This window comes from Lactuca sativa, chromosome 2, assembly GCF_002870075.4.
Source record: "Lactuca sativa cultivar Salinas chromosome 2, Lsat_Salinas_v11, whole genome shotgun sequence".
NCBI classification, from domain to species: domain Eukaryota; kingdom Viridiplantae; phylum Streptophyta; class Magnoliopsida; order Asterales; family Asteraceae; genus Lactuca; species Lactuca sativa.
In genome coordinates, this window is record NC_056624.2 from 231,257,021 (window position 1) to 231,271,496 (window position 14,476).

At 37.0% G+C, this 14,476-nt stretch overlaps 2 protein-coding genes across 2 annotated transcripts; both read left to right on the plus strand.

Annotated features, from left to right (window-relative positions):
* Positions 1-5,164: 5,164 nt before the first annotated feature.
* LOC111896290 (receptor-like protein EIX2) lies at positions 5,165-6,277 on the plus strand. The gene has a single exon (XM_023892294.1). The coding sequence runs from the start codon at positions 5,165-5,167 to the stop codon at positions 6,275-6,277; it is 1,113 nt and encodes a 370-aa protein (XP_023748062.1).
* Positions 6,278-6,433: 156 nt separating this feature from the next.
* LOC111896281 (receptor-like protein EIX2) lies at positions 6,434-11,928 on the plus strand. The gene is made up of 3 exons (XM_052769106.1): positions 6,434-6,830; positions 8,956-9,015; positions 9,107-11,928. Exons 1-3 carry the CDS (start codon positions 6,434-6,436, stop codon positions 11,926-11,928), a joined length of 3,279 nt encoding a protein of 1,092 aa, XP_052625066.1.
* Positions 11,929-14,476: the final 2,548 nt, after the last annotated feature.

Below are 14,476 nucleotides of genomic sequence, written 5' to 3' on the forward strand. Positions count from 1 at the left end.
CATGCCATGCAACCGCTCAAACTGCTTCCTAAGGTCAGATCTGCTCCGACAATTCATAGGTCTGGCCTTCCTAGACTGGTTCATTACGTAAAGTCCTCATTTCGGTGCTCATAATACACCCCATGACTCATAATTTACATTTTGACCTAAGGCATAAGGATTCCAATCCAAAACCTCCATTGATTCCCGAAAAGCTCAGGCATGGGACATTCTGGACTTCCAAGGGTCCCAATATAGGGTTCCAATCGCTTGGGGGACTAAGGAAACACTCAATCTAGCCACAAAAGGGTTCACTAAACCCTAAATCCATATGCACAACAACATAGAAGGGAACAACCCGAAATATTACCTGAATAACGTTGCTCTGTGTCCCCAACCCTCAGAATATGGCTTCTCCTGTTGTTCCCTTGACCAAGCCTCCTCCTCCTTGCAAAATAATACTTCCAAGATCAATAATGGTCTTCTACCTTGCTCTAGATGCTCGCAATCGAATTAGGGTTTCTCTCAAAGGACTAGGGTGAACAATGACGGCCATAAGGCCCCTGATATATGTCCCAAACCTGGACGGTTAGGGTTTCGCTAAACAGCGCGGACTCGCCGAGTCCAGTCGCGAACCCGCGACCTGATCCGCGATCCTACTCGGCGAGTCTGAGCTCCAACTCGCCGAGTCCCCTCTTAAAACACCCAAAATCATAATTATAGCAATATCTGGAATTCCGGGCTGTTACAAATTGAATACGATTACCGGTATTTGGGACTTAATTGAATAAAATATATATATATATATATATATATATATATATATATATATATATATATATATATATATATATATATATATATATATATATATATATATATATATATATATATATATATATATATATATATATATATAAGGACTAAATCGATTATAAGACCAATATGTAAGGACTTTATTGCAGTTTTCCCTTTTTTTTGTCATCATCATAAACACTTTTGTTCAAAAATACTTTTAAAGTTCAAAAAACAATACCTAACACCCCTAAATTTTGCTGCAAAACCTAGTTTATCCTAGAACTTATTAAAGATCCCAACCTACAAAGCTTTGGTAAGGATGTCGGCAAGTCTTGCAGACAACTACACCACTTTCTCCTAATATATGCACTACTTCACGTATAAAATGATACTTTATTCGAATGTGCTTGCTCCTCCAAAAGAGTGGGTTCTTGGTTGAGCTAGACCGGATTTGTTTTTTAAGGGCCACCACAAACAAATTAGAATCTATTTATATCTACCCTAATAAATGAAAATGACTTTGCCACATGTCATTCTCTCATAAAATTAGCCACATGTCATTTTGTCATAATTTGAGATATATTTATTTTCCACTTGTCATTACTTTAATTTTTATTTTCAATATATCATTAATTTAGTTTCCATAAATTAAACCTACCATAATGACTATTAATTTCAAATTTTAAATTTTAAATTTTAAATTTCAAATTCAATTTCAAATAAATTTACAGTTTATACCTTTATGTTTAACATTTTGTTATCATTAACCCGTTTAGTACACTAAACACATAATTTTACTTTATTTATTTTTTGCATGTTTTTTTTTCTCATAATTTTTACTTATTTCAATTTCAAATTCAAATAAAATTTCTATTTAATCGTTCGTACTTAACATTTTATTTTAATCAACCCGTATAATATACGGGTCTCACAACTAGTTTGTAATAATATGAACATTTCCGCAATATACTTGGCAATTATTTATTTATTTATTGTATAAAAAACAATTTCGCAGCAAAATACGATATGACCCTATTACGAAATTAATGGTCATTCTCTGTAAAAGAAATTAAAAGAATGACAACCCTTTGTTAAAAGGAAATCCTCATTTTGACCATTTTTATAATCTACTATAATAAATGAAGGTTTTTTGTCACATGTCCTCTTCTCATTTATTTGGACACATGACATTTTTTAGAATTTTTAAATTTTCTATTTTCCACTTGTCATTTTATTAAATTAAAATTCTACATTTAATATGTAAGGTAATATATATGTAAGGTATTTATTAGAAATGATTTATATATGTAATATATATTCAATACATTAATGCCTCATTAATTGTAATAATTCAAAAAATTTCTCATTTTTTATATAAATTCAAACTTTTCAAATTGTTAAAATTTCATATTTAATTTTTTTTTAAATAAACCCATGTATTCCATGTAATACATGGGTCTCACACTTAGTTTTCTAAAAAACAACCATGTTTCGAAAATTTATGACAAAGTAACATCTTTCGCCAAAAAAGTTTGCATGAGGAAGACAAAGAGTAAAAAACATCTTTCTTTACTTGTCAAGCGGTGCAATTAAAAAAGAAAGCAATTTGTTACTCTCTTTTTAGGGGGTGTTTGGCAAAGCTTAAAAATAAGTTTTTTGACTTATTTCCGGTTTGATACCGGTATAAGTCAAAAAAATGTTTGGGTAAAAAACAATTTATAGTTGTTGGTAACCTCTAATAAGTCAAAAGGTAATAAGTTACATACTTCTTACCTATTAAAAACTCCTTATTTCACCAAATAAGTTATATGTCAAAAAGTCATAAGTCTTTTTTAAATAAGCTTTGTCAAACACCCTCTTATTCAACTTGATAAGTTTTCCAAAAAAAAAAATACAATTTTGCAAAATATGGTTGATGCGTCTTGGTTTCCCAGAGATGCTCTTCAAGGGTTCTGATTACTTCGACGAACTTGCAAGGTCACAACAACAATGTCACAACAGGGTGAAACCGTCAGCCGTTCTTCAGGAAGGGATCCCAGGAAAACGCTCCGACGGTCAAGTCAGTAGATAGATTTGGATAGTTTGAGGTGAGTTGAGCGAAAAACGGCTTACCCTTCCGGGCACTGGAGGAGGCCTTATATACTGACAATCTGTACGAGACAAGGGTATCAGACTCGACTCGACAGGAACGGGCACGCTGATTAGGCAATCATGCTCCTCGCTAGCTAACGATTGGTTCAGTAGTAATGCGCATGCACTGGTAATGCATTGAGCGTCCCATTTGTCGTCTGGAGCTGTTATACTTTGTCGCGGAGTAGAAGGCACCCCTCGCCGAGCCTTCTCTGCGGGCGCCTTGTGCTTGGAGGGCATGGGCAGGGTTCCGCCAGGCTAGCTATACCATGTGTAGTTCTAGCTATACCATGTGTAGTTCTGCCTTGGGGAGTTCTTGGTGCGTCTGAGTGTGACTTTTGGCCTGTGCTGGAGGGTACGTCATCAATGATGTCATTAATAGTGGGGACAACTGAAAAAACAATTTGTGAATTAGGGATGTTTTTCGAACGATAAATGTTGATTTTGTAAAAATTTCAAAATATATAGTTATTTTGTACTATGACATTCTCTTATTTGAATTTTTTTTTGGTGATTAGCTCTATATAATGTTATTTAACCAAAATGAATTATTATAAAAGAAATAGTATTAAAACGTGTGTCATGTGTAAATGGTAGGCGCCTATTGTAGTCTGTAAAGTACATTTTGAAAAGAAAATTTATGTTTTTACGCGGCAACATATGGTGGATGATTTGTGCAAAAGCAAAATTTGAGCTTTATACATCGCATGTATATATTATATGGAAAAGGTCTGTGCCTATATTTATAGGTGTTGGCCTCGCTTTTAAATAAACAGGCAAAATCATGGAAAAGATATTACGGGTTGGTAGGTGGTTCTTTCTCTGCTTGTTTACTTTTGCAACCACACATCTATGTTGTTCCGGTTGCTTTGATCACGAGAGGCGAGCTCTTCTCCGATTCAAACACAGCCTTGCATCGGACCCTTCTGGCCTACTCTCATCTTGGAACGGAAACAACAAGTGTTGTGAATGGCATGGTGTGGGCTGTGATAACGCAACCGGACATGTTACTAGGCTTCATCTCAGAAACGATCATTATGATTCTATACCGGGGTTAGAGGGAAACAAGTTGGATTCATCTTTGGCCGAGTTGACTCAATTGAGTTACATGGACTTGAGTATGAATTATTTTCGTGGCAGCCCGATTCCTGAGTTCATCGGATCGATGACACAACTCAAAATTCTGGATCTTTCTCTTGCAGGCTTTTCTGGCGTCGTTCCTCATGGAATTGGAAATCTGTCAAGATTGCACGTACTTGACCTTCGTGGCATGGAACTTGTTGTTGATGATTTCACATGGTTTTCAAGTCTTTTGTCACTCGAATATCTTGATCTAAGTGGATCGAGCGTCGGTGACAAGGCATTGTTGTATATGATCCCTTCTTTACGATCGTTAAGCTTGTCGGGATGCGGGCTTTCCAATTCTCATTTCCGCCGCACCCATCTTCATCCGAATTTTACACTCTCCACCATTCATACGTTGGATCTTAGAGGGAATTCGTTGCAAGGCGACTCCCGTCTTTTCTTACAAAACTTGACCTCTTTACAAGTTCTTGACCTTTCAACCAACCAACTCAACTCTTCAATTCCTTTCATGTCCAACATCGTCCGACTCCATCTCTCGGAAAATAAATTTCCACATATTCAAGAAGTCTGGAGACTCTGTCAGTTAAAATGTGGTTAAAATGTTTGGATCTTTCATCCAATGATATGGAAGGGGAACTCACAGGGCCGTCAAGTAATGTTTCCGGATGCACTCAATTTGCTCTGGAGACGCTGTTTCTAAGCGACAACAAGTTTGGTGTTGAAATCCCGAAATCACTAGAAAAGCTAACGGCCTTGACAGAATTGGGTCTTGATAAAAACAAGTTGAGCGGAAATATCCCGGAAGCTCTCGGAAATATAACACGTTTGCTGTTTTTAGATCTATCGGAAAACCAACTAAGGGGGTGTTTGGGGCATCTTTTCAGAGGGCAAAAGAACTTTTGGAAAAAGTTCCAAAAAGCCAGGTTTCCTGACTTTTCCAAAAAGTCAGTTTTCCTTTTTTAAAAAATCCAAAAGGAGCTTTTAAGGAGCTTTCTCCAAACATCTTTTCTCGGTGATCTTTTTCCAAAAGTCCTTTTACCCTCTCAAAAGATATCCCAATCACCCCCTAACAGGTGCGATTCCTACGTCTTTGGATAACCTGAGGACGTTATACACGCTAGATTTATCTCATAACATGTTAAACGGAACAGTTCCATTATCCCTGGGATGAATGTCGAATCTAAATACCTTGAATCTCCAAAACAATCTGTTGTCTGCGATTCCAATATCGCTAGGAAACCTCTCACGACTCCAGTCCCTTGATTTATCTTCAAACATCTTGAAAGGCCCACTTCCACATACCATTGGACAACTTTCTCAACTTGAGGCTCTCAATGTGTCCCACAACAATTTGTCTGGTGTAGTCACTGAAGCACATTTCACAAACACATCATTGTTAAAACAATTGGATGCAACCTCAAACCACAGGTTGAGCTTCAAGTTTTCTCCCGATTGGAAACCTCATTTCCAGTTAGCAGCCATTCTACTTGGATCTTGCACAATCCAATCAGAATTTCCGCAATGGATTCGAACACAAAGGAGTCTTTATACACTGGATCTATCAAATGCTAGCATCTTCGGACCTCTTCCAGGTTGGCTTCGCGAGCTCCCTATCAACAATTCAATTGATCTCTCCCACAACTATCTCGAGGGTCCATTGACAAATCTTCCACTTTCAAGGATTTCAGATTTCCCTAGAGTGCTTCTAATGAACAACCTCTTCAACGGGTCAATTCCAGATTCATTGTGTAGCATTACAGATTTGGTTATTCTCAATCTTTCTAAAAATAAGCTATCCGGGAGCATTCCAGAGTGCATCGGTAATCTCAGGGAACTGGTTGTTATGATATTAAGTTCCAACAGGCTATCTGGTGTCATTCCAAGCTCTCTAGGCAATCTTTGTTCATCCCTAATCTGGTTACAACTAAACAACAATAGTTTCTACGGCCAACTTCCCAACACTCTAGCAAACTGCACATTGTTACATGTGCTGGATTTGGGCGAAAACCAATTCTCTGGAAAAATACCAAAATGGATCGATGAAAAGTTCAAGATGCTAAGAGTTCTCAGGCTACATAAAAACAGCTTCACGGGTCAAATTCCTGTAGAGTTGTGTGAAAGCTCCAACCTCCAAATCATGGATGTAGGAGATAACAACTTAACAGGAACCATCCCTCCCTGCTTTATGAAGTTTAGTCAAATGAGAGGAGGCGATCCCAATTTTGATTCTTTGGCCGGTTTCGAGCATAGTTTGAACCAGGTCATCAAAGGAGTCACACTCTGAGTATACAACAACAATAAGATATGTTGTGAACATGGACCTATCGAGCAATAAACTGGTAGGGGAAATACCCAAAGAGTTGGAATTTCTTTCAGATTGCATGGACTAAACTTGTCAAACAATCACCTCAAGGGTCACATTCCAGATAGAATCGGTGATATGCATTCACTAGAATCTCTTGATCTATCAGGAAACAATCTTTCAGGGATGATCCCACAGAGTATGTCTGCACTGACGTTTCTTAGCCATCTCAACTTGTCACACAACAACTTATCGGGAAGAATTCCAACAGGAAGTCAGCTCCAGACACTCAATGATCCATCCATATACACCGGCGGCGATAACCAGCTTTGTGGTGGCCCGCTAGCAATCAGGTGCAATAGTGATCAGGTCCTGCAATTAGGAAGAAACGCTGAGGAAGATGAAGACGATGACAGTGTTGAGAAGATGTGGATTTATGGTGTAACGAGCGGTTTCATAACAGGGTTTATGGGAATATTGGGAATCCTGGCTCTTATGAGCAGATGGAGACGTGCTCTCTTTAATTTTGTAGGAGGTTGCATTGGCAAGGAATTATGAAACTGATAAATGAATTACAATGCTTTGACCTAATTAAACTCCCACAAATATAGTGACAAGTCATTAAGGCTTGATTTTAAATTTTTGGTTTCAATAGTTATAATCTGCATATATGATTTTAGAATGGACAAGTTAAAAGAATTGCTGACTTGTTTTGATTTCGTGAATGCAACAGCATACACAAACAACTTAAGTACGTTTGAATTGATTAAAAAAAATATAAAATATACCAATGGGCTTTGCAATGTTCTATATAATATGTGTAAACTAAACTAGAATTAATGGAATTAAAGAAGACCTACCTTGAATTAAGGGACATTAGAGTTTGGTATGCAAAGAAAAAAAAAACATAAAACTTAAAAGGTGAAAGGACTTTCACATGAATATAATAAAATAATACACAATTAGCTCGTAACTATTAATCAGAACAATTAACAATTCAATATAAGCTACTAACAAGTATGAGCAACTAAATAGATCTGGAAATCAAACACATCTTGAGAAGGATCACTTGTGGTTCATGTCATTCGAAACTACACCATCCAGAAAGCAACAAATTAAGCAAGATTTGACTTGTTTAGTTGTTTTGGTGGATGCAACATCAGCAAGTCTACTTGATTTGGTGGATGCAACAGATTACTGCTATAAAAAGATCAACAGAAAACATACACAACCTAACAGTCTTATTGAGAACGTTACAAGGAGTATAAATGACCAAGGAGAGATCAGGGAAAGAAGAGGAAGGAATGATTAAAAATTCACATCGATCTAAATGACTTTATATAATAGTCTTATAAGAATCCTATAGTCTAATACTAAAATCATAAAAATAAGGAATGTTTCTGACTCCTAAATTTCATCTAATTAGTCGTGTTATTATTTGATATTTTTGTACTTATAATAAAATAAAAAAATATTAAGCCAAAAATAAGAAAAGCTGCATGTGTGGAAACTAAACGGAAAAACAGCACCACTCAAATGCAACATTTCCAGAAAGGTTGCATATTCGGCAACAACATGATTCCATGCAATAGAAGGGTTTAGCAGGGTAATTAACCATTACACTTGACAAATCACTATAAAAATCCATTAACAAATGGAAAATGCAAAGCAGCAACAGAAAAACAAAACCTTAATAGTTAACAAAGAAATAGATTTGCAATTAACAATTAAACGGAGTAACATATAAGATGCAAGCAACAACTAAATCCAACTGTTCAATAACTATAACAAATAAGGAAAAAAAAAACATGGATTAATCTACAAGGGGTGAGCATCAGGCATCAAGGCAACAACAAAAGTGAAAAATACATGTTTCAACAGTTGGCCAAGAAATCAAGAGAAGCGAAGACGAGTGGCGACTATTTGGTGGCAACGGCGACAGCTGGATGTAGTAAAAAGGGGAATGGTTGTCCCATGTGCCCATTGGTGCTTGCTTTATTTTGTCACTATGTTTGTCCTCTTTTCTTATCTTGTCATTTGATGACAGCTGTATATATTAGATAATCCTTGTGTGACTGTGTGAGAGTAACTACTTTACTTTCGCATGTGAAATCTGAAATCTGTATGGTCAACGTCTCATCAAGCTTGATCTGAAATCTGAATGGTCAACGTCTCATCAATATGTTTATTATGGTTTTTTTAACCATTCATTAGGGAAAAAAAAAAAAAAAAAACAACAACATCCTCCGTAGTTACATACATATGTTGTACTTTCACTGATTACTTTTTTTCCTTAGTTCAATAAGCATACACTCACTAGAGAATATCAAAGATGTGGGATTTGATTAATGACATGCACAGAAATTATGCTCGGCACGAATGCAAAATCTTCTAACAAAGACATGCAGCTTCAGAACTGAATGAAGCAACTTTTCAAAAGTCACACATTGATAGATAGATTAATCAGGGAGGAATGGATTCAAACCCAGCAACATCCTCCCTGGTTGCATAAGTAAACACGGTATGATAATTGTTTTCGCAAAAAAATAACTCAAAAATTTTCAAAAGTTACATGACCTCTAACTTTTGGTTAAGTTTGTGAGTAACTGTATACAGTAGCGTTTAATTGAAATTAATTGGTATAATTGTTTACTATGTAGAGTACATTTTGAAGACAATATGGTCTCTTGTACATGGCAGCATTAATGATTTGCTTAAAGGTCTGTATCTATATTTACAACTTCCGGCCTCATACAATTTGAATAAACAAGAGGAACACATTTTTAATTAAAAAAAAAAAAAAAAAAAAAGAGGAACACATAATCATGCAGAAGCTATTATGGGTTGATGGGTTCTTTCTCCTGTTGATTTTAGCAGCCACACATCTCAGTTGTTGTTCCTGTTCTGGTTGCTTTGATCATGAGTGGCGGGCTCTTCTCCGATTCAAACGCAGCGTGTCATCGGAACCTCCTGGTCTACTTTCATCATGGAATGGAGAAAAGAATTGTTGCGAGTGGGAAGGCGTGGAGTGCGATAATGCAACCGGACATGTTACTGGGCTTCATCTCGGAAGAGATCCTTTGGATATTACACCGGAGTTAAAGGGAAACAAGTTGGATTTGTGTTTGGCCGAGTTGACTCATTTGAGTTACATGGACTTGAGTGGGAATGATTTCCATGGCATCCGGATTCCTGACTTCATTGGATCCATGAGACAACTCAGATTTCTGGATCTTTCTTCTGCGGGTTTTTCTGGCGTAGTTCCTCCTGTAATTGGAAACCTGTCGAGTTTGCGTGTGCTTCACCTCAGTTACAACCCGGAATTGGTGGTTGATGATTTCGCATGGTTTTCAAATCTTTTGTCGCTCCAACATCTTGATCTGAGCGGATTGAGCCTTGGTATTGGTAAAGCTTGGAATCTAGACAAGGTACTCTTATCTATGATCCCTTCTTTGATAGAGTTACGTTTGTCGGAATGCAAGCTTTCTAATTCTCATTTCAATCATCATCTCAATCTTACGCTTTCTACCATTCAAACGCTTGATCTTCATTTGAATTCCATCGGAGGCAACTTCCCTCACTTTTTACAAAATTTGACCTCTTTACGAGTTCTCGATCTTTCCAACAACAAACTCAATTCTTCGATTCCAGTCATGAACAGCATCGTCGAACTTGATCTCTCGGAAAATAAATTTCCGCGTATTCATGATGTTGGGGTCTGGAGTTTCAGTCGTTTAAAAAGTTTGGATCTTTCATTCAATGATATGGAAGGGGAACTCGTGGGGCCAGGGCCATCAAGTAATGTTTCCCGATTTGCTCTGGAGACTCTGAGACTAAGCTATAACAGGTTTTGTGGGGAAATCCCAACATCACTGCAAAGGCTAACATCCTTGACAAGTTTGTATCTTGATAACAACAAGTTAACGGGAAAAATCCCAGAAGCCCTTGGATATATAACGAGTTTGCAGGAATTGTATCTAACTCAGAACCAATTAACAGGTTCGATTCCTGCGTCTTTAGGAAACCTGATGATGTTACAGAAACTGGATTTATCGTCCAACCTCCTCATAAACGGGACAATTCCAGATACCATCGGAAAGCTTTCTAAACTTGAGTTTCTTGATATATCCAATGCTTCTTTATCTGGTGTAATCACCAAAGCCCATTTTGCCAACACATCAATGTTAAAACGCTTGTATGCAACCTCCAACCATAGATTGAGCTTCAAGATTTCTCATGATTGGAACCCTCCTTTCCAAATAATTGGCATTAACCTCAGATCTTGCAGAATTGAATCAGAATTTCCACCATGGATTCGAACACAGAAATCTCTTGTCCTACTGAACCTTTCGAATACCAGCATCTATGGACCTCTTCCAGATTGGCTTCACGACCTCCCTGCCATTATAAACTTTGATCTCTCCCACAACTTTCTCGACGGACCATTGACAAACCTCCCATTCACCCAAAGAACCGATATGTTGGTTCTAAAGAACAACCTCTTCAACGGATCAATTCCAAAGTCACTGTGTAACGCTACAAAATTAAATATTCTAGATCTTTCTAGAAATATGCTATCTGGGATCCTTCCAGAATGCATCGGGGATCTCCGCATACTCAAGGCTATGATATTAAGTTCCAACCGGTTATCGGGTGTCATCCCAAGCTCTCTAGGCAATCTTGGTTCTTCACTAGAATGGTTACAACTAAACAACAATAGTTTCCATGGCCAACTTCCCGACACCCTAGCAAATTGCACAAGTTTAACTGTGTTGGATTTGGGCGAAAACCAACTCTTCGGAAATATACCAAAATGGATCCATGAAAAGTTCGAGTTTCTCAGGGTTCTCAGGCTGCATACAAACGGTTTCAAGGGTCAAATTCCTATAGCGTTGTGTGGATGCACCAATCTCCAAATCATAGATCTCGGAGCTAATAACTTAACGGGACCAATCCCGGTTTGTTTCCAAAACATGTTAGGAATGACCAGAGTTGATTCCAATCTTTATTTTTCAGGCGGGTTCGACCAGAGTTTGATCCAAGTAGTCGGAGGAGTCCCACTTGAATATACAACAACATTAGGAATGGTCGTCAACATGGACCTTTCGAGCAATAAACTAATCGGGGAAATACCCGAGGAGTTGGTACTTCTTACAGGATTGCTAGGTCTTAACCTGTCAAACAATCACCTCATGGGTCACATTCCATATAGAATCGGTGATATGCATTCCCTAATATCTCTTGATCTTTCTCAAAACAATCTTTCAGGGATGATCCCTCAGAGCATGTCTAGATTGACGTTTCTTAGTCATCTCAATTTGTCACATAACAACTTATCGGGGAGAATTCCAACAGGAGATCAGCTGCAGACGCTCATTGATCCATCCATATACGCGGGCAATAGCCAGCTTTGTGGTGGTCCGCTGCCACACAAGTGCAAGAGTTATCGAGTCCCGCAAATTGGAAGAAACACTGAGGAAGAAGATGACGATGTTTGGAAGATGTGGATTTATGGTGTAACAAGTGGTTTCATAACTGGGTTTATGGTAATAGTGGGAATTTTGGCGCTTGTGGACAGATGGAGAAATGCTCTCTTCTATTATGTGGGAGGTTGGATCGGCAAGGAACTCTGAAACTGAGAAACAAATTATATTCATGCTTTAATTGATTTTGGTTTTTAATAATTATATATAGTTGGTCATGGAAATAATCAACTTTATGGAAGTTTGACATTCTGAGGTACGTCATAGATGTGTGTAGTGTTAATCAATGTGAACGAGAATACTTAATATCGTGAATGCAACGGATTACACAAACATCTCACAGTTAATCGATTGACAAAATATAAAACCCTAACATATGAAATCGATTATCAATTAAACCGATTAACGTACAAGTGTTAAGCAACAACTAAATTGGTTCGTTCAACAAACCCTAGTTTAACAGTTTACACTTAATACGATTATCAAAAAAATAATCAAAGGGCGGATAAAAAAACGTATATACGTATTAAGCGTTTAGCAATAACTAAATAGATAATGAAACGTATACGTTTTAAGCAACAGCCAACAAAAAATAGAAAATACCTCTTTTAGTTTGTAAAAAGGAAGCGACAGACATTGGGGGAAGATTTTAGCAACATGCACGAACCAGTATATTAACAAAAAAATCAGAGCAGACTGCTTCAGTCGGGCGAGCAGTTGGCCAAGAAAGAGAATCGAAGCGAGAAACAAATGGGCGACTGGGCGGTTTCAGCAGCCGGCAGTGGCGATAGCTGCACAACAGGCGGTTTACAGCGGACAGCAGCGGCTGAGGCGACGAGAAACGATATGAAGCAGAGGGCGAGTGGCGAGATGGATTCCCGGTTTTCCATTTTGATAGGGAATTTGGATCGCCGGTTTTACTTTTAGACCGTTCAATTTTGTTGGGAAGATTATGGACAAAATTGAAGATCCCCGAGTTTTTTTTTTTTTTTTAATTAAAAAAATTCATTATTCTATGTTTCCGAGATTGCAAGAAATGAAAGGAAATATAAGAAATGAAAAGAAATATAATGGAAATTTTAAGTTTTTGTGTTGTCGAGTTAAAAAGAAAAAGAAAATAAAACTTAAAAATTTTCTTTCCCCACTTCTTCTTTCCAAATCCGTCCAATTTGGAAGGAAAATATGACTTCAAAATTTTTTCTCTCCCCTCATTTTCATTCCATTAATGAAACTCGTGAACATGATTTTCCTTCGAAATCCCTCATCTTCCCTCCATATCCCTCCTTAAGTGGAACTCGGGAACAAGACGTAAAGTTAAAATCGAAATTCCCCTATCAAAATCGAAAACATGGAATCCATCTCCGATTATTAGAAGACGGTAAAAATCGAAGACATTGTAGCCTAGATATTAGGTGTTACCCTTCATCTTTGAGTTCGAGAGTTCAAGTCTCGTCGTGGACATATGTGAAATTAGAGAGTAGTTTAGGAGTAACCAACAATAGGACTACATGATGTTTTAGAATGACAACATTTTGAGCCTTTGAACCATTTGGTTTTGGGGTACAGGGTCGTTTCAAACATATTTTCAGTCTTGTACGAAAGAGAAAAAAAAAGGTCCTTAAAATACACAAATTTCGTTAACTTTTTTTATGATAACTCAATAGTTGAAAGAGAATTATTTATACGAGCTTCTAAACATAACATTTTCGATTACAAAAACCATAAATTTAAAGAAAAATATTTTTTCTAGCTTTTTGAGATGCAAAATTATTAATAATATTTTCAAGATCGATCTTGTCTAACATATAATAAATAAAGTCCATAAAACTCTTGGGTCTTTTTAAAAGATGGGCCCTAGATGGTCGTCCATGTCGTCCACCCTCTAGAACGGGTCTATTGTGGTGTTGATGAAGATGGGAATATCAAAGATGATGACCTTCTCTACAAGTATCCAAACAATCAAAATTAAGGCATTTGGAATGTTAATTTCATGGTTGTAAAACTCGTTACTCGGTACATATTCGGCCGACTACTAAGTAGCGAGTACTCGGGAGTACACGGATTCGGTAATTAATGTAGAAATATTTTTAGGGAGCTTATATATGCCAAACTCATGAATTAAAATCTTAAGTTGATTGGAATATATAACAAAATTATATACATGTGAATACACAAAAACTGAAAAACGTACACATAATGGTCTCACTTCGTGAATAATTACTGAAAATTTAAGATATATATATATATATATATATATATATATATATATATATATATATATATAGTAATAATCACATGTGTATGTGTTAAATAATAAATCGTTAAGTATATTTTACATATTAATCACCGAGTTGATCGGGTTTGACAACACTGCTCGGTTCAGTAAGTGGCCGATCGGGGAGTACTCGGGATTCTGTAAACCGCCTCGGTAAGGGGCCGAGTAGCAAGTATTCGGAGGAGTAATCGGCCAACTCGGAGAGTTTTACAACACTAGTTAATTCCCATCTTGTATGAAGTATTACTTCACTAGACTTCAAAAGACAAAAAGAAGAGAGGGAAAGAAAGAGTTTTTGGCCATGAAGCTTTTTTAAGGGAAAGACTGGTGATTTTTGCAAGCTTTACCCTTCTTTATAAAGTCTCATGCAAAAGCAAAGCTACACCATAAAATACTATAAAGTACCGGCTAGACTTTAGAAGC